The sequence below is a fragment of the Thermobia domestica genome, chromosome 1 (assembly GCF_964235325.1).
Source record: "Thermobia domestica chromosome 1, izTheDome1.hap1.1, whole genome shotgun sequence".
Lineage (NCBI taxonomy): Eukaryota > Metazoa > Arthropoda > Insecta > Zygentoma > Lepismatidae > Thermobia > Thermobia domestica.
Window position 1 is genome coordinate 187255630 of NC_137454.1, and position 22518 is coordinate 187278147.

The 22518-nt window shown below is 31.9% G+C and overlaps 1 protein-coding gene across 5 annotated transcripts in view; it reads left to right on the plus strand.

The window, feature by feature from the left end:
- The window catches only part of LOC145691975 (uncharacterized protein ZK1073.1), a 463195-nt gene extending 440960 nt beyond the window's left edge, over nucleotides 1-22235 (plus strand). For 4 of the 5 annotated variants that reach the window (XM_081767277.1, XM_081767291.1, XM_081767298.1 and 1 more), the window contains 4 exons: nucleotides 1934-2049; nucleotides 8793-8955; nucleotides 15642-15877; nucleotides 18583-22235. In XM_081767277.1, the coding sequence (XP_081623403.1) occupies nucleotides 1934-2049; nucleotides 8793-8955; nucleotides 15642-15875 (513 nt within the window). In that variant the 3' untranslated portion in view covers nucleotides 15876-15877; nucleotides 18583-22235. Of the gene's footprint in view, nucleotides 1-1933; nucleotides 2050-8792; nucleotides 8956-15641; nucleotides 15878-18579 lie in introns of all 5 variants that reach the window. The other variant, XM_081767283.1, reaches the window with a different exon arrangement.
- The last annotated feature ends 283 nt before the right edge of the window (nucleotides 22236-22518 follow it).

The window sequence follows — 22518 nt, forward strand, 5'->3', positions numbered from 1 at the left end:
AGGTGAAATGATAATGAATATACTAATTCATATTCATTATTTCATTAGTCTTATCACTTTCCTAAATATTTGTTAACTAATTACATGCGATACAAAGGAATAATTTTGAATAAAATCCATAGTGCTGCATTGACTGTTATGTTCTGAGCCAAAATTTGATTTTCCCCATCTCATCCAAAATATATATAGTTGCTGTAATTACTGCGTACATTTATTACACTAACTTATGTCTTTCTATAGAGAACTAGAGGAAAGTTTAGAACTCTCATTTTTTTATGTTAATGGCTAAATAGCAAAATCGTGATTATAACTTTGTCAATCATGAAAACATGCTCTAACAAACAGCTTTATTTCTCTACCGACTCTAACATTTCATTTATTGATTGATTATTTATTTTCATTGACTTATTCCATATCTTAAAGTCGCAGAACGACTATTGTTATATATAAGTTTGTAAATCGAATTAACTACATATTTTTAAGAAAAAATCAAGTTAATAATCATTATTGTAAGGATAACACTTTTAAACAAATACATACATACATAAATTTTATTGCATGAAAGAAACAGGTAAAATCTTATTTCTATATATTACGGCAGTACGCGTATAGTGTCGTAATACGTTAAAATTGCACTTTTCGACCTTTCTGTCTTTCAAAATACTTACTGAGGCCGGATAATCAGGCCTGCAATAAAGATTAAAATTTATTGCGCGATTGTAACATAAAGAATTAATTTGATACGTATATAGTGCTCTTTAAATTTTTATGTGACTAAAAAAAATTCTAAATGGAATGAGTCAAATAGCTGAAACCTTTGACACGCCACTATAGTGCAGTACGTAAGCCAAGCTTTTTCTATTCTTTTTTCCAATTGGCAAGTTTTGAAATAACTTGGATATTATTATTATTATTATTATTATTATTATTATTATTATTATTATTATTATTATTATTATTATTATTATTATTATTACTAATAATAATATTGAGTGAATGAATGGTTTAATGGAGGCGTCAGCAGCGAGGCTATTTGTACCTATCATGATTATTATTAATATTGTGTGTTTTAACAGGAATGTTCCTCATTTACAATTTGAGTATATCATGCCAGTCAGTGCAGCAGTACCAAATATAAATAAAACATAAGAAACAATATTGAAATTTTTGAAACATTCTATTCCATTTAATAATTTCCTAATAATTACACCAACATATATTAATTATATTTAGCAAAATGAAACAATATAATGAAATTATTTTTTCCTTATAATTAATGAAAAACAACAGTAATTCAAATTTTCCAAACATATTACGTACTGTTGATATAATTTTTTTAAAATGGAAAACAATTAATGTAGGAAGCTAATAATCATGTTAAATTAAAAGTAATCATAAAAAATTAAAAGTAAATACGTATCATTAAATGAATCACCTTCTAACTTCGCTCGGTAAGTATTAGTTTAATATTTATTAATTAATCTTCTTCAATTTATCTGTCTACTCTTATTTCAATATTGCAGTCGTTCAATTATTGCCAAGTAAAAATTCTATTCTTTTTTTTACTTATTTTAAATTAATAATAGTAATCGTCATGAGACTTTTATTGCAATGCTAAGTTACACACTAGATTAGTTACAAAGAATTACTTTTGTTGCGAAGTTCTTTATCACGCGCAAGCTATTTGATTTTTACTCAATATCACGCTGAAGAAAAGTCTTATTTTTTTCTATCAGCAGCGTTGTTTGAAGTAGCATGGTTTATTACTCACTGGCATGAATCGAGACACTTTTTTTTTTTTTTTTTTTTTTTTTTTTTTTTTTTTTTTTAACTCTGCAATTAATTTTATGAAATGACAAAGTAGCTTCTCAAGATTTACTCTTTTGCATTTCGGTAGACTGGGTTTAATCTTGTGTTTTCCATATCTTCACAGCAAATCGAGAATGACCCAACGAAGGATAAGGACAAAGTGATACAAGAATATCAGCACAGACTGCGCTCATCTATCAACAGCAAGAATCTGAAGCAATACGTCAATGCTTTCCTAAAGTAAGTTATAAACAATACTAATAAGGACAACGTATTTCTAATATTAATATTACAGTCAATAATAATAATAATGAAATCTTTGAGTGTTACGTCCCACGGTTATGCCGGTTAGGCTAAAGGAGGCGGTAATAATAATAAATTCTGCTGATAATGAGATTAAACCTGAACTTCAAACTTAAACTTTTTGATCACTTATTCACTACAGAAGAAGCAAATAGTCTTCTCCTAATACCTTCTGAAAGAGTGATACCAAATAACGGTCCGCGAATAATTCATTAAATAATACAACAACTCATTCGCCAACATCCAGGTGAAACCATTGTATTCCGAAACTTTAAATTTTGAATGTGACGATGATGTATAACAGGAATTTTGAAAGCGCTGACCCTATGGGCGAAAGGGAAATTATCATTATTATTATTATTCAAAATAATACACAATCTCACAAGTCACTGAAGTTGGAGACTTGATTTGGTTGGATGGGATTGAGGTTTAATGTCTCTATCACCACCGAGGCTATACGAGACATGGACTTGTAGTTTAACATGGGATTCGAACCATATGAGTTACCTCCGAAAAGTTGAAGACTTCAAATTCTGTACATAAAATCTTCATTAAAAGTAGAAACGAAGTGTTTTTCAGAATTTCATTTCCAAGAAGAAGTAAAGGGACAGGAACGAATCTGTAGAAAATTTTCAAGAGAACAAATTCCTTATTATTCAATTTGAAAGTACCAGATTCAAACCACCCACCCGATTATCCTGCTTTTTCTTAAGTTTTTCTATTTTACTAGGCGAATACCGGGGGTTGTACCTTTAAGTATATGAAAAATCAGCATCTTTCTTTCCTATTGTGATTGCTGTTGATTGCTGATTATCAAGTATAGGTTGGTCTCATGTCTGGAAGTTTGGTAAATACATAATATAATATTATTATTACGCAACCGAAAGAAATTTATTTGGGTTTGTTAAAAACTACAATATCACCAAGAATGATAACATTTTTTATGTAAATTATCAAATTTGATCAAAGTTTTTTAATATGAACCCTTTTGGATCTTTTTAATTGTTTATTAATGTTAATATACATATCTCTCCTATAACCCACTCATGTTTAAGAGGTTGGAATTATAAGCTACTGAAATGTTTTCTACTAGTTCTAGATGAAGCATAGAACATTCAAATAAAGATTGTGTTTCCGGACGGAAATAATTATTTTTGCAATGCCATAACAACGTACTTTGCTCTTTATTATATTACTGGTTGAAATGCCAGTTCTTTGTATGGGGATAATAGGTTTATGGGAAACATTTGAATCCTCTTAGAATATTTATTTCAATGAAAGTGTAATAATAAAAATACAGAAGATACTTTACTTTTGGCATAAATATTGAAATAGATCAAAGTCTATTTTCAAGTCTAGTTTTCGATTCTGCCATATTTCCCGTTTGTCATTTTTCCTTTTACAACTGACGCACCTTTCTTAGTCTGCGGTTGAGATTAATTTGTGGCTCTGGAGAAAATTCCTTATTGATGGTTGTGTCCTAAAGCTATTTAGATACACACGTGTTTTGCGACCGAGTGGAACTGTTAATTTTGATTCGATTCCATTCAGTTGATTCTGAATTACACAAGTTGAAAGTACTTTTTTGTAATAAGGATTTTTTTTTTCTGTATTAAGTATACTTATACATACAATATATTTAAATATTACTGATTGTAATTGGTCAACCATTTTTCCATATTGAAACCTAAGTTGCTTATTTCAAATAAGGAGACCTTACAGGCTTAAGATTCAGTTGCCCTTGCTAGCTGCCAAAAGCTACGTAAATTGAATTATTTATATTATTCTGTATTTAATCGGAGCTGTTTTATAAATATGATTAAGTATTACATTTTAAATGCCTCTCCACTAATAAAGTACATGGAAATTTAGTTTGAATTTAAAATAGAATTAACCTTTTGTTTGTAGAGTCATATATAAGAAAAAGCTTTATTATGCTATAGTTTTCTACTTAACTAATCTATGACCTATGGTATCCGGAGGTTCAAGCTCCACCAAAGCTCCATTGACTTCTATCCTTAGCCAACCAGATTCAGTTTCTACTTTGTATTCCTATGTCTGCGAGATCCATCTTAATACAGATATTGTCCTCCCATCTGGACTTGGTCTTTCGAATCGTCGTTATCCGGGTGGATTTCCAGTCAAAACTTCAAAAGTGTTCCTACTCTCTTCCATTCTGACTACATAACATGTCCCCTGAGCCTTCTAGACTTGATGACCCTAACAAGTAAAGATATAAATTAGGTAGTTCCTCGTTATGAAGTTTCCGCCATTCACCATTCCCGTTCCTCATCGATCCGAATTTCGTCATAGGATCTACGTTCTTCCCTCAGAGTAAGCGACCATGTTTTGCAACCATACAGAACAACAGGCATGGTTATCTTTTTATATATTTTAAGTTTTCTCTTTAATGGTCATAAAATGAATGAAATGAGATAAATAAGCCTCGAGAAAAAATCTTACCGAATATGAGTTGGTATACAATAATATAGTAGCATTTGAAAGAAAGCAAAGTCCAGATTTTTGATCTTACACTTATAGCACACTATAGGTACTGCACTATACTGTACGACTCATTAGGAATGCTTTTACTACTAAACTTATGTTACAGTGAACAGTTTTGAAGGTGACTTTCTACGGGAGGTTTATGCTTGAACAGTCTTCAAGCTAGATCTAGTTGCATCCACCATTCATCTATCATAATAAATAGATTAAATTGAAAATCTACTCAGATAAAAGATTTTTTTTTTTTTTTGGCAATACTGCACAATTAGTGCCAACCAACTTATTAATCGAATTTGTGACTTTATTTATTTTTTCTTTCTTCAAAATAGGAACATCAAGGTGCGCATTTAGGTGTGATGCAGGTGGCTCCTCAATCGCCTCGTGATCTTGGGTCAATATTACAAAATTTTAGTGATTCTAACTAGATTAGAATTAGAAACTACTCACAGTGAAATCACACGAGCTAACTATTCACTGGACTGAAACTCAGTGATGAAGCTAAACAAAACCTTGAACATCCACTTTATTTTTAATGTTCTCTATTCGCACCCGCAGTGTAAAATTTGATGCATATCCTAATGAAAGAGAGTTGAAAGGAATAAAATCTGTAGTTTTACGTGTCATTTGCGTTCTTCAAGCTAAAAAGTTGAAAAAGATAAAGAATACAGTAGAATATACAACCAATTTGTTGAAATATTGTGTAGAGTTAAAGATATAGTGTATGGGAAATTTTTTTTTTATTTTTTAATTTTTTTTTAGCAGGACTGTATGACTGTTTTTTTTTTTTTTCCATAATGAATTACAGTGTATATATACACACTCCCATTTCAGAGTATTTAATTTAAAGAGTTCTGGAATGGCATTCGAAAATCAAGGGAAAATAGGTACTAATAAATTTCTCTCAAATTTAAATATTCCTGTTGCGAGTATTAGGCAGAACAGTAATTCCTGTTCTGCCTAAAGATAAGATAAGATAAAAATTGTGTTACAAAGTGCTAGAGAGTCATTAGGCAGAACAGGAAAGAACCTTCTTAGTCATTTGAACATTTTATTTTTCACTCTCAACCCCACCCTCTATTAGTGAGGCTGAACTTAGACATAAATGGCATTGACAGCGTCATTATTCATTTCGGCGATCCTAAAAGACTATGAATTACACACTAATATCACCCGTTTTGAATTATTTTTACATATCGTTTCTTCCAACTCCCACCCCCTTGGGTGTCTTACTCCTACAATATTTTTTCCATATTGAAAGTCATAAGTGTACCAAATTTGGTTAAAATTGCTCCAGACGTCCCGGAATTAAGCTGGAATTTACATTCATACACATACATCCAAATATATAGAGACTTGCAAGTTCATTGTCTCTGTAAATTCCCAATTCAGCTGACATGCCTGTTCATGCCTAAACTTGGACGTAAATGTCATGTAATAGTTCGATGAACCCAAACTATGAATTCGACACTTATATGTTATTTGAGACATTTTATTTTTCATCCCTTCTATGCCTATGGGGCTAAACTTGAACTTAAACCCTATCGGGATTGTAATTATTAATCTAAGTGACATCGATAAGCACGGACTTCACGCTAATACAAGTCGTTTCGGATTATTTTTACGTGTCAAAAACCCTTAAATATTAGAGGGAGTATCTACGATCAACTTAAGGACTTTGAAAACTACGGATTCGATACTGATATCGGTCGTTTTTTATTATATTTTTCCTGTCACCATCTCCTCCAGGGGTACTAAGTAGGACTGAACTTGGATTTAAACGGCATCGAGAGTGTCGCTATTCATTTCAGCGACCCCAAAAACTGACTTTACACTAATATCAGTCGTTTTCGATAATGTTATATATTACCCTCTTCCACTCTCCCCAGATGTGCTACGGGGTCTTACACTTACTGGAGACTGAACTTGAATTTAAAGGTTGAAACTGCCACCAATCAGCTCAGGAACTCCGAAAATACGGATTCGTTACTAATATCTATCACTTTCAATTATTTTTACGTATCACGATTTTACCCACCCACCCCCTCTCTGGAGTACTAATGGTGGCTGAATTTGGATTTAAATGGCATCGGAAGTGTCACTGTTCATCTCAGAGACCCTAAAAACTAAGGCTTCAACAGTCATTTGGCTACTAATATCAGTCGTTTTCGATCATATATATATATATATATATATATATATATATATATATATATATATATATATATATATATCCCACTCCTCCTTGGTCTGCTAGAGTTCTTAACCTACAGTACTCTTATTTAGACTGCAAGTAATATGTGTACCAAATTTACTTAAAATTGCTGCTGTCGTTCCAGAGTTATGCTGGAACACACACACACACACACATACATACATACATACATCTATTTTTATATACTGTACATAAAGATTATTTATTTACTTTTTAAATAGAATTTAACGCTTTAACATAGCTTCTAAATAAGATAGCAAATTTGGAAAATGTTCTATTACCTTTCTTCTTTTAAAATAGGTCTTTCTAGAATACGTTCACATTGCCTTTCTTTATTATTTTTAATACTGTTAATCAAGCTAGAAATGTGAAAAATGACGATGTGTTTTATACACACAACTGATTTGCAAAATGTCTCGTGAAATGATCCGAATGCATTAACTTCCTCAAGTACTGTCGTTAGGAAGTCTAAAACAAGCATTTATGAATCTAGTAATGATGTGCAATTATTTTTGCAACTAGGCACTAAACAATCGTTAGGCACTCACTCACCTTATTTTAGTTCTCACATACATATGAGAAGCCTACTCCCACTGTTTCTGGATGTTAACCAATCGTCCGCAACTAGCCCTTTAGTGCAGCGTTGGTACATATTTGTCTTTCAGTTCATCCGATTAACTTATGTTCGAATTATAAATAAGTAATGGAATAGAACATTAGTAATGTCAACCATTGTTAATAATTCGTTGAGTGACAAAACACAATGTCCTTGCAAGCATTTGTTTTAGAACTACACTATTTCAAAAGCAAAGTAAAACTACACTAGTTTTAATAGTAAACCTTGAAACACACCTGTGAATATTGTAGAGAATTTACAAGCATAATTCATTATAAAATTTAATTACCAGTGTTTTCATAACATATATATTTAAGATTATCTGTACGAATTGAAAAAAAGAATGACCGTTTTCAGACTAATTCGATAATCAGAACTACGATGTGCAGTTCTCAGAACTGTTGAAAGACATCAACAAAGATCGTAAGAAGAAATAATATTGTATTTGCAAACATACTTAATTATCAGAACTGTTCAGTGTTGTGATCATTAGATGAATCGTTACGAATGTCTGTAAAGATTATATAGGAAAGTAATATTTACAAATTTGATTCAATATTCAGGACACGACTAATGATTTTCTTATAGCATGCATATCTGAAATCTTATAACTAATAAATTTTCAGGTTATTGATTTATTAACTACTTTTAAGATGGTGAAAGTAAGACTTAAATTATGACGATACGAAAAAAAAATATTCCGAAATTGGTGTTCACTCCTTGGTTGGTCAACTGAAAGCGTATTATTGGAAATTATATTGACCCAGTTATTATTGCAAGTAAACATATATAAATGCTAATGTACAATACATAATAGATGCGAAGGAAGCTAAAAGACTCGCCTAGATTATAAAAAGTTATATTTTGTAACATCAGATTCAATTTTCCCAGTTAAAAAAAAATAAAAACCTTCTTCCTAGCATCAAAATGTACTAAATGTTAAAGAAAATATGTCATAAAAAATAAATAAATATAAACGAATGTTATAATGAAAATGATATTCTGTTTTGGTGTAGATTGTAAAAATAAATAATTGTTTTCCAGAAGAAATTTCGAATTTTTTTGTTGAAAAATTTATTTTTTTTTTAAATTAAGTTTTATAAAGATTTAATGATCGAGATATACTTTTGCACTCTTACTTCAGAGATTTTTGTGCTTTAATTATTTTTTTTTTCAGTGTTGTCAAATGTGGAGGTATAAAAATGAAAAATAAATTATAAACCATAACACAATAATAAATTAATATAGAATTTCCAAATTCTTTTGAAACAAAGAAAAAAATCCTAACGTTTTTATATATGTTTTCATATTGCGAAACTAAATAGAAATTCCTTTCCTTCTTTTCAGCCGAAAAGATTTGAGCTTGAAGGGTTTTAAAACGGACGTATTGCTTGTAACTGGAGTGAACTCCTCCTATGCTCAGGCTGTAGAAAAACTGCATTCTAACCTCGACAAGACCAAGGCAACTCTTTTGAAGATTGAGAAAGTTGGAGACGTGATGCTGGAAGCTGTAAGTAATGATATTGTGCTATCATTTGTTATTAAAATTCGCCCTCAAATTAGTGAATCTCGTTGTATTTGCTAATTGCTTGTTAATTAATTTAATTAACTGACAAGAGAACGAATCTGACGGAAGTCTTGCATAGATAACTAGTGTTGTCGACAAAGTACCAAATTATAATGGATTGGAAGCTAAAAAAGCCGTCCTCGCTAACGAACATATTGAAACAACGCTCTGATTTATATCTATCTATCCCTTGTAAAAAGTTTCACACTTTTAATTTCTCCTATTTCCACTCTGGCTCTCAGTTCTTCATATCACTACATGGTGTTGTTTAGTAGCAAATAATTTTCTGTTGTTCTCAGTGTTTCCTATGGGAGAAAAGTCAATAACTTTTATATATAATAGAAGTAAAAGAAAAACGTATAGTTTTAGCCAAATCTTCTGCTGGTGTACGTAGATTCAGTAAGGTGCAGATCCGAGCACAATATGTGTAAAAGATGGCAAAGCACGTATGATATGATATAAGTAACTAGATACCAACCTGAAGAATGAAAGCGTTTGCCTAGTCTAATGAAAGGCTAGTTAGCGTAGTTGTTAGTGCACCAATAAGGTAAGCCGGAAGCCTGGTGTCGATCCCCAACCCAGTCACACTTTTATACACTTGAAAATCCATTGAATCTACACAGAGAGAGCATTTAATATTAAAGATTTATCAATACTTTTCTTGCTTCTCATGTTTCCCGGTGTTTCAGATCACTCAATTATAAATCACAATCTGTTGGAGGTAAAAATACGAAACAAGAAGTGAGATATAAAAATGTCAGAAAGCTCATGGAATTCTGCTGCGAACTCGAATTCATCTGCTTCCACAGGTGTCTCTATCGTGGGACCTTGGGGGTCATCCGAAAATTTTAAATGGTTGGAAATGTCGTCAGATATATCACCAAAAAGATCATTCTGTCAGAGGAGTTAACTATATGGGACACCGATTACGGAATGGGAATTGTTTAACTATACTACAATAACAAAGCAGAAAACATCTTTCTGGTCTTCATATTAAATTAATTTATGATCGCAATTCAGTTATTCGTGATTATCTGTTATCCTATCATAATTCACTAATGCCTTCTGTCAGATTTCTGCTTGATTTATTTTTACTCTTATTGCCTACACACAGTACATGTCTATATTGTTAACCCTAATTATGTAATTGATGTTAGAAAGTAAGGTGGAGGACCAAGATTAATTCGTCATCTCTCATCATCATCATTTTCATCAATTTTTACATTAAAATTATTATATTACAAAACAATTACTTATAACAAAATTTAGTGAATAAGGTGATTGGGACTTAGGTCTACCTCTAAAGATATAAAACCTCATTTGAGTTTAAGAAAGAAGAAAGTAAGAATTTGTAAGTTGATTCTGAAGTTAAAATGTCTTTTAATTTCTGATCATTTTGACTATCGTATTTATGTCATTATGCTTACAATTAGGATTATGATAAAATATTTAGTACGTTATCGTTCATGAGCAGGAGTGGACTGGCTTGGCAAGCAACGGGGTACCTCTTTAGGTCACTCCCCCAAAAAATCCATTTAAAAACGATAGCAAAATAAGCACATTTTCCTCAAATAACTGTATTTTTCTGTAATAATAGAAAATAATTCGCATATCTTTTAAATCTTCATTGATAATAACTTTTAAAGGTGCGTGTCGTAAGTTACATGTATATTGCCGGGCCGTAAGTATCTCCTGTAATCAAACAAAAGATTAAAAACACCGTGTATGAGGGTTTTCTCGGGGTTCTCCCGTTTCCTCCCACTTTCTTCATTCCATCATTTCATTCATTACTCATCATCGCCGTCTTCTTTAGCCTACCCGGCATAACCGTAGGACATAAAACTCAAAAATGCCTTTCATTTTCATTTCAAAAGATTAAAACGGGTCTTTTGTTTGAAGTGTCCTTATTTCAGAACTAGATGAAATGCCCGTTCTTCGCACGAGAAGAATACGTTTATGGGAAACATTTGAAAGATAATACTCTTCCCCCTTTTGGTATGTATTTGAATAAAGATGAATAATGATTATAAAAACTCAGACTGGCCCATATGTTAATCATGTTCAAAAATGCATTTCATATGGTGCAACCGTTATTTATTTATTTTTGTGAGAAGTGTAAACTTCCTCCCTCCCCTTAGAATAATTTTATCAATCAAAGTGATTGATTACAAACCTAGGTCAACTAAAGTACTAACTATTCTTGAACAATCCTTTGAAACGGTTCAAACATTTCTTTTTTTTTTTCCTTTTTTTTTAGTCATTATATGAATACAAAATGGAAAATTAAAATACTTTAGAAATTGGCCCTTAAGTCCTTGTAGAAGCGGAATTTCCGAAAACGCTGGAGCACGTGACTACTTCTGTAAATAAGGAATTTATACAAAGAATTTTACCCCTTTAACATGAAAAGCTCGTGAGATATTTAATTTTCGGCATACATGTTAAGTTTCCCTCCTCCTTAGGATATCCTACGTATTTTAATGAGAGGAAATGATTAAAAAAAATGCTCGAACCAAGTGCTAACCATGTTTGAAAGTTCATTTCAAATGCCTCAGTCGTTTTTCCGTGATGGTGAGACAGACAATATCTCTCTCATTTGTATACATTGAGGAAAGAATATAGAAATTGCCCCTTTGCCCTCTTAGAAGTGGAAAATTCCCTCGTGGCTATATAAAAAGCGTATATGACATCGACACGGGAGACTCGCGTTAGATTTCCGGTCAAAGCGCGTGTGGTTAGGAACCTAAGTTAAGTTGTAAGTCCATGTCTTATACAGTCATGCTGCTGAAAGAGACGTTAAACCCAGAACCAACCAATCTTAGATTTCTTTCGCTGGGGTATATGTCCATTTGCTTCAGGAAAATATGTTATATTAAATTGGGGAAAACGTGCTCTCTCATTATTGGAACATTTCAGCTGCAAGCAATTCAGCTGATCTGAAGTTCTTGGGAAATATTAGACCATATTCGACAAAACTGTATTTTATTTGTTTATTTTTACGAAAGTTATCGTAGAATATTTACTCAAATCTTTGAAGGGGGCAGAAGTGTTAATTAATCCTGATATTTGCGTGTGTGACTTCAACAGCAAGAGTGAGGATTATGTGAAAATCTCCAAATAAACACATACGCATACATCATATTATGTTAAAACGAAAGTTACCACAGAATAGATGGAAAAAGACTCAAAGGTGAGAATGATCACTCTCTCGTTCTCGATTGATTTCTAATCCAAGTAATGGGAATGATAGTGAAGTCTTAAAAAGTGTATGCTATATTCCATGAAAATCTAATATTTTTGCAGAAGACACCTTGGATCATATTTTAATATGGTGGGGGAGGAGAAGACTAATCCATATCAAATAACAGGCTAAATTCACCGCTTATTCTTAAATGGTTTTGATCCAAGCTCAGGGGATTACGGAAAAGAGTTAAAGAAAGTATACATAATATTGTATCAAAACCAAATGTTTTTACATAAGTTCTCGTAGAACTGTTGGGATGTAAGAACATTACTAATTCTTTTCTGACTTCAGTTCCATGCATAGTAATTGGTTGTGACACCTTAAAGAAAATAGTACGACATATTACATTAAGATCGAACAGTTATAACGGAAATTATAGTTGAACTTTTTTTTTTTAATCGGGAAGGGCGAAGGGGAGTAATCTGTATGACATAAGGGGAATGAATTCATCACTCATTCTTGACAGCTTGTAATCCCAAACACTCAAAGAAAATGTACATTATATTGTTTCAAAATCGAATGAATTTAGAAATTTATCTTGGAATTCTAAAAGAAATGGGAGGAGGGGCTAGGTGAATAAATCTCCACTTCTTTATTATTTACTGACCTTAACTCCCTGTATAGGGGATGATTTGGAAGCCTCAAAGAAAATTAAGGCATATTACGCCAATATCGAACATTTTTAAACAAAAATTATCGTGGAAACATATTTTTAAAACTGAGAGGAGAATGAATTCAGACTTTCAGATTTTAATCCTAACCTGTGAGGACATTCCCAATGCCTTACATTAAGTTTTGTCATAATCGAATTTTTTTTAATGGTTTACATTTGGAAATTGTCTTGCGTGTACACATGTAAACTTCCAACAGGGGGATTTTACCCCATTTATCCCCTAGATGGATTGTAACTAATAAAACTGACCAAAGCAGTATATATATATATATATATATATATATATATATATATATATATATATATATAGATAGATAGATAGATAGATAGATAGATAGATAGATAGATAGATAGATAGATAGATAGTTAGATATAGATAGATAGATAGATAGATAGATATATTAATGGTATATATCTATGTTACAGTTTCGGCTATGTAACATAGCCTTCCTTAGACACATTATGCGAGAAATATCCAATTTTGACAGTTTATATACAATCTGAATGCAAGACACGCCCACTTTCTCTTTACAAAATGTAAACTTTTAATTGGTTCTAAAAAGTAAATTTTTAATAGACATATACTCTTAAAATATATATATACTACTTTGGTCAGTTAGAGTTTTATTAGCAACCTTGGATTGTAACTCTAAATAATAGGGTTATATCTGCAATGTGGAAGGAAGACACATACTAAGTTTCATCGAAATCAACTAAGTTTTACGAGAGATATCGTGAAACAGACAGATGGATAGTCACATAATTACTAATCGTGTCAAATAGTAGAAGCCTCGCTTACGCTAGTTTCAATTACGACTGTGAATAAGAGACTGTATATGAAGAGTAACGGGCAGTGTGCGAATTGAAAAATTTTCCCAGGGGGGGATGAATTTCACCCATATGCGCACCCAGTCCTCCCCCCCCCCACACACTATATATATATATATATATATATATATATATATATATATATATATATATATATATACTAACAAGTACAAAACAGTTGAGATGTGAGATCTTTCATAAATTTTAACTCAAGTGATATTTATGTTAGCTACGCAAAGTAAGAATTGTTCCCTTTTTCTATCTTATCTTTATGTCCATTTAAAAATACTCCATAGGGGGAAATAGTTATCCCTGCCAGGGATAAAATTTTTCTTCTCCAGGGTGGGAAAGATTTTTGCCAGGGGGGGAAATCCCTGGCATCCCCCCCGCCAATTCGCACCCTGGTAACGGGTAAAGCGGGTGAAGAAAACATGACGGTTGCAAGCAAATTCCACGAACGGTAGTAATCTAGACTTAATCCTCCTATTTCCCCTTAGAATACGCATTCTAATGAAAGTGACGTGATAAAAATTCATTTGTAGAATAGTGCTAACTACGTGCAATAATTTATTTCAAATGGTTCGGTCATCTTCCTGACGAAACAGACAACAGCAATTGGAATATCGAGAAAAGAAAATTATGTAATTTCTTCCCTTCTCCCTTTAAACTGTTTAACTGATGCTTCAAAACCAACTGACTGCCTTTATTATCAGAACTGCACTAATTGGAGGACTGTACAGTCATTGTGATGTAATTTAAATTGTTACGTTATTATAATTGTATATTTCAATATATAAAAATAAAATATTGTTAAAATTTTCAGTATTTCAAAACAACACCGACAACGTTTGGGAGGTGATTCCTGACCTCACCAACATAAGACAGAAAGTATAGACCAACTTGGGTGCACAAGTGCTTCCTTTCGGAGTTATATATAGGCTGCCGAAATCATGAAAAATTGAACTATAAATATCCATAGCTGCAAAACCATGGGACCTACCGCAGTCGGGTCAAGACTTCACTTGGGAACTACAATGTGCCCTATCCAAATATCCATGTTTCAGAATCCTGCGATACTTCCGCAACAATGTTTATAGAGGTACTTCAAATTATATGCCCGTAGCCAAACTCTTTCTATAAAAACTGTTGCGGAAGTAACGCAGGATTTTGAAACATGGATTTTTGGATAGGGCACATACTACAGTAGTTCCTAAGTGTAGTCTTGACTCGACTACGGTAGGTCCCATAGTTTTGGACCTATGTACCTTTAAAGTTCAATTTTTTATGATTTCGGCAACCCATAACTCCGAAAGGAAGCATTTGAGCACCCAAATTGGTCTATACTTTTTGTCTTATCTTGGTGTCAGGAATCACCTCGCAACCGTTGTTGGTATTGTTTTGAAACACCCTATATATATATATATGTGTGTGTGTGTGTGTGTGTGTGAATTAAACTGAAAATTGTAACAATATTTTATATAAGTTAGTTATATATAAGTTAGCTCTGTAATGGGTAGTAAGTCTTGTGTTTTGATATTGGATATCTCCGTTATTCATTTTTATAAGTTTATATATTAGAAGTCGACTAAAAATATGAACTCAAAGGTAATCAAATGTTTAAAAGAAAATAATGCTGTACAATTTTAAAATACAAATTGCATGTTGCAGTTGCAGGAATTTCGTAAGTAGTAGAAACTGATGTTACGTTACTACATGCAGGCTCGCTCGAGAGGGCGCTCAAGCTCCCACGTTTATATAATTTCAGGTGTTTGTATACGCATCTTAATATTGTAAATATTTATTTTTTGCATATCTTGTAAAAACACTAACTACATGATGTTACAAGATTAGACATTGTTCTACATGCATGTCTTATTTTCTCAGCCTGAGAAACTGGCCCAGAGCATCCTGCTTTTCTGCAAAGGTCAAGGTCTCCTTACTTCTGTGACAATGCCTGGAGTCGAACGGCAGCGAACATTCTCCGGAGGCTCCACTGACAGCGAGGGACGGCCTCGATTTACTCGTGCCATGAGCATGGAGGAGTACGACAAACCAAACATCAGAAGATTGTCAATCACCAGAAATGATTTTCTGCCTCAATTACCTAAATCTGATTAAAGGTATTGTTATCTTTTTAGCTGATAGTTAAACATTATGTTTTATTGTTAAACATTTACCTCACTCATGTTTCAAATTTCGTCAGTACTAATAAATTTCCATTTTAGCACGTTTATTTACATACACACGAAATGCACAACATACATTAAAAAGAAAATGGAAGACGCTAGTAAAGATGAACAAAAAAAAAAATATTCTGTATCTAGAAAGATTTATAAAACTTGGCAGTTTACTTCATTTACACTTCAGATTAATACTTCTCCATACTGTCGTTTAGAGAAAGAAAGAAAAAATTGCTTCCTTGTACTTTCATAAAAATAAAATGATTTTCTTCAGTCACTTAAAAGTAATTGTAATGTAATTTCGTAGCGGTGACATAAGAGAGCTCTCTCTTTTAAATGAACTTAATATTTACAATCTCATGTAGTGGCAGAGAACTCATGTGTCTCAAGTGTCTCAAGTCTCATATAGAAGAGAACTAGTTTAGCTTCGCTAGAAAATACAGACTTATTTGAAAAAGTGCCTTAGAAAAGAGATATTGGTAAAAATTCTAGAAATAGTCAGAAAAAGATTTTTCTCCTTACACCTTAAAGGCTTGTAAACTCATTTGAAAATAGTCGTTTTAACTCAATTTGTTACTCAAAATTGCAAATTGTCAAACTGGATTTTATATAATCCTGATTTTGACTTCCCCAGATACATTACTATTACAATTAACTGCTATCGAAGTTCTTCTTATAGCCAGAATATGTTCTATTAATTGAAGGGAACAGAATTATTATTATTATTATTATTATTATTATTATTATTATTATTATTATTATTATTATTATTATTATTATTATTATTATTATTATTATTAATGAGAAAACTCCTTAAAGTTTTCACTTTAATCCTTGAATTATTTGTTTGAAAACAGCACCAGTGCAGGAGGAGACTCTGAGTTAGTGGTGTTTGTGTAATTGGTTGGTACATTGAAGCTGAACCTAGGAAGGATATATTTTTTCGTATTGCAATTATGAACTACTTTCAAAGGATCGTTTTTGTTCCTGTGTTGCACTTTTGAAAGGTTCTTGGTTCTTCTCATTCTACAGAAACATTAATACTGTCTTCTTACACTCTTCTGTCCTGGTACAAAGTTGAACATTGGCAATCCCAATAAGTAAAATGTTCTCTGGATGAACAGAATTGTTCAGAATTACTCTTCTGTTAAACAAAATTATGTTTTCTCACTTGGGAAAAATGTTGAAGAAGAAATCATACGCCATATATGATTAACTCTGCCTTTGAAATTAGAATATCTTTTATGACAAATAAGCACTTAACATATAATAGGTAGATGAAGAATTTGTTTCGGTAAAACACATTATTGAGAGTTACGACATTTGTGAATTACTTTACCATCTGTTCTTTGTTTTCTAAGTCGCTTGTCCCGGTTTATGTTCCTAATCAGATCATATTGTTGCTGCATATATTCTGTATCTAAAATCCAAAATATTAGATACGTAATCTTTTTAGAATTTGATGTATCACTATCGAAAGATGATATGTGGAGTACCTAAGAAATACTCTTTTTAGGCGTGTCAGCAGAAGTAAAAGCAGTTGATGGATAGTCTCTTTTCCTATCAGACGCACCTCAGTTTTACAATTTCTATGTAGTCCACATTTTATGTTCTGCGTATCCGTGTTTGGGGAAAAAACATCTTCCGAGATACTTTTGCTGCCAACTAGTGTGAATAGAGAGCAGTATTTATTGGATCACATATCAAATAGCTTCGTTCAATCTTGTAAAGCTTCAGATTGCTTCTTAGTATGTATCTGTTGTATTTAATCAACTTTCTACACTTGTCGTGTAAAGCAAACATACACTGATTTATACAATTGTGATTGCAGCCATCTTACACCCGACCTTTCCAAATCGAGCAGCTTGGTCGCTGCGTCGACTTGTAGATGGTAATCAAATCGTTACGCAGACTTTTCCGAGCTTCGCTACGTGGAAATACAATACTTGCGAGGTTGATTGTCCAAACACTAGAAAAGCGTTCTTAATGTTGTGATTTTATGTTTGAAACGATTGCATAATTGCATATAGCGGACCCAAACGCTTAATCGAATATAAAATGTAAAGGAAAAATGTTCTCTCGATAAACTAAATCCATATACAGTATATAGCACTAAGATATACGGATTAAATTATAAGATGACATTTTTTATTTATTTATTTATTTATTTATTTATTTATTTATTTATTTAGTCGAGGTTCTATAAATTCTTTTAAGCAAATGGTAATTTCCTTACTTGTTAATAAAAGTCTTGGATATGTTGCAGTTTGTTTCTGTGAATATAAGTTTATGGTACATGACTTTCAGTTACGTTAGGAGGAACTAGATAGCACTGGATCCTTTAATGCTATAGTTTGTTTCATATAACTGTTTCAAACGAAAAAGAAACAGGTTTTAAGTTTGTTGTATGTTTTATTTTTCATCCTTTTTCAAAACACGTTCATCAACATGAATCTAATCGATGGACTCGCGTGACTCAACGATCAGGGTTTTTTTTTTTTTTTTTTTTTTTTTTTCAAACCTGGTTTTACTTTAGAAAGTCATTCTGATAGTATAGTATATGAGTTAAAATACTAAATAAATATTTGTGAATAATAACTTTCAAAAAATAATAATTCAGAACTCAATTTGTTTGTTTCCAGTAGCACGTTCGCATCAGCTGCTAAGCCATCCTGCCACACTAAATTCTGAAGATCAACATCAACAATCATGCTTCAGACTCAACCTTCCAACAAGAAAGGTCTTCAAGGAATAAAATCAGCAACGACAGAGAAATCGATTGTTTTCATATAGTCTACAGACTTCTATAGATAATATATATATATAAATATAACTGTTATACTGACAGAATTGTCTTAATGCACCGGTTGTCTATTTTGAGATTTGTTTCTCATGCCCTGGTACTGTACTACACTTCTGCTTAAATATTTTTTTTTTTCCCTCCTGAATTATGCAACTACAGTGAATCATGGAGCACTGTTCAGTAGGATGTCTCAGGGTAGGTTGCGTCAACATCTATCGAAGTAGTTCCTTGTGTGCAGGACTGCCCTTGCGTTATTGGTACATATATATATTCTATATATATATATATATATAAGCTTCATGATTATGTTCAAATGCCTTAACTTCCATATAGTAGACAATAAGCAGAGTGTAGGCTTTTGTTTGGAGGGTTGATAATGTATTAAAACAAAATAATAACGTATCTGCGAACTCCATGATTTCTTTCGAACATTTGTATTTCTTTTTAGTGTGGACAGACTTGTTGAAATTGTTTTGTTGTGAAGGATCTAGTAGATCTAGGCAAGCGATTCTAATCTACAGTCAACGTTAAACAATGGCAGTGTTGTTATTTGACTGGTGATAGGGATTTTTTTCTTTCTTAAAAAAAATAATAATAATATGAAACATCTTGAAGACAGCATGTTACTACAAAGAACACGTTGGCACTCTTCTAAAGAATTTGTTAAAAATTATATATATATATATAAAGAGAGAAGGATGGAAAAAAGAAGAATTAACAATATATTGTAGTTGTTGGCATGTAGACTATTGTAGATGAATTTTATCCAATATTCAGGATGCGTGGTTATATTTCAGAATGGTAGTGAAAAATACAGTAAAAAGAAATTGTGTGTGTATGTAGGAGTGTACTTGATGAGCTTGCGTGAGAGAAATTTTAATATATATACATATATATATATATGTATATGCACAGGTATGGTGACATGTCTGTTAGTATATACATGTATATAGCTGATTGTATGTACAAATGATACGGAATGAAAAAAATATATATAATATATTCATGTATAGTTTTACCAGTAAGGTAAAGTAAATTGGCAAATTAAAAAAAAAAAGTACATATATATATATATATATAAAATTAATAATTATTTAATAAGTTGATAACAGGTTGGCGACTTCACTTGCACAGGAAATGTGCTGCAATATTAGTACTCAAGATAACGATTTTAATAGTAAATATAAGAGAGTTATTTTAAGATAATACTCATTGTCTTGCCATTTTTTGACCAATACAACAGAGTACCTAAATCATAAAATGATTGCATTTTAAGGGAAAAAGAAAACAAAGAGGAATTAAAATAGTGACCAAATAGTGTTCAATATAGCTTTTTAAAAGGAAATAAAATGAAAGAAGAAACAAAAGTTCTGCACTAAAAATGTTAAAGAGTACAATGATGCGCAAGTGTACGTCCATAAAATCTGTATAAGAAATTTAATTCGGATGCTTTCGCGTACTTGTTGGCAATATAAAAATAATGTGAGCTAATAAATAACAAGTTGATGGTAGATACAAAAACGATACAGGCTATTTGTATAAAATGTATCTGCCTTCTAAGAATAAAGAATATATATATATATACATACATATTACTGCTTATTTTCTTGTTAGTAGCACTACTCTATCAGTCGTAAGTAAAAAAAAAAATAGTCTTTTTTTTTCGATCAGTGCAGTAGGGTACATCAGAAATAACTGCAGTCGCCAAAAAAGAAAAAAAAAATGCTGCAGTTGGAGTTATATGTGTACAAATAGTTGAAGTTTTATTCAAGTAAAAGTATTTTAAAAATAGAAAAAAATATACATATATATATATAGAAAAGGAGAGAACACATTGATTTCCTGTGTTTGGTGCAAGTTCTCAAATCTGTTTGATTCATATGTTATACATTTAGACAAAAAAGAATGTCTCAATTACAAATATATGCATATATATGTGTTACTATATACATACACATAAATATAAATACCTATTTTAGTTCTACATATTTTTCTTTGGTGCCTCACAGCTGCTTTTCAATTAATGATAGGGGAAAGGTGTACAATAGTACGTTGTATCTCAGTAGAAATATAGTGTTCGTATTTCTTTCAATTTTTTGCCTTGGCATATTTCTTACGAGGGCCGTTTTCTCATTTTCTCCTGAACTAGAGAAAATGTGTGCTGATAACCATCAAATGAAGCAGAATTGAAGATAACAATACTCCTAAGATTGATCGAATCCTTGTATAAGCCTATGTGTGTGTGTGTGTGTATTGCACATAACAAGTTTTAAGGCTAACGCACTGGAACCAAATGCTAAAAGCTCATCCGGAGATTTACGTAGAATACGTAGAAAGGTGCTAACGTAAATTCTACCTTGCCGAGTTCAAGTGATGATCCTTGCAATTATTATAACCCCCCCCCCTATCACCCCCTTGCCTTTATTCTCTGGTTGTGACGCTTGCGTTGTATGTGCTAGCAAACTTGTAACATAAGATTAGAGGTCGCAATAGATCTAAGAGATCGCGTACGCAATTGCAAAGTGTTCATAATAAATACATTAATAAATATATATATATATATATAATCGTCAGACTAAGTTAAGATTGACGTAACTAGATCAGAGGGAAACCTCTTTAAACGACCCTCGTATTTTTTCTTTTGTGCACTAGAAAACAATCTGAAAAAAATCTTGTTTTATTTTTTCATAGTCATATTAGAAAATTTATTTTATAAGCATTTTACGAGTGGAAATGGGCTGTTTTCGCCTGTACAAATAAGACTGCTTCGTAGTTTTTTCTTAATACGAGCTTCAATTAGAGAAGTTGTAATGTACTGGTACAAATTTCAAAGTGTTATAATGTAACTAGTATGGTTCCTTTTTCATACAGCTGCTTCTCAATGGAAACATATTTATGTAATGAAAAACACAACTATATTTTATGTACACACCAAAGAGTGAAATTTTGTACATATACTCCATTCCACTCTATTGTGCAAATCATAAAATGAGAAAGAACCACCCAAAAGAGGAATAAAAGAAAAATTTTCGTAGATTTTTCTCTATAAATTAAGCACAGTTATTTGTTTATAAAAATAACCGATTTTTTTGAAGTGTAAAAAAACTTAATGAGATACAATTATATGCACTAAATGTGAAAAATGGTATAATTTCTGTTCAATAAAAGTACATATTTTCAACACAGAGTTTAAACGTCTTTACTGCTTATATTTTAATTATTAATGATATCATGTGTCATGTGTTGTAGACAATGGAAATATTTAACATCTTATTTTTGTTTGATTACCTATTTCAAATTTAACATCCCACTTCAATACTTTGCCTATTGTGAGAAATGGTCTACAGTTTAACGCTATAGTTTCTGTGCCCAGCGAAACGGCATAGGACCGAAACAGGTTTCTGAGCTGAAGTTTGGTCGTATGCCGTTTTGGTCCTACGCCGCGTTCACCATAACTTGACCAAGCTCAAAGACATGCTCGTATCAGGTTTTTTTTTTTTTTTTTTTTTTTTTTTTTTTTTTTTTTTTTTAAGTTCAAAAAATTCAACCGAAGTAAGGCATGTCTGGTATACTACATCGTTAAAAGGTCATGCCCTCCTGGATCCAGGTATAACTTGGATCTACTCATACGAACCCGAAACTAAACAGGAATCCGCTAGTTTGGTGTTTCAAATTGAATTGAAAAAGGCTTTATTCAAGCGGGCGAGGTTCAGCATATTGCTGCTCTACCGCCTAACCCTTGTCAAAGAAGTACATTGAGTTATACAAAAAAAACATA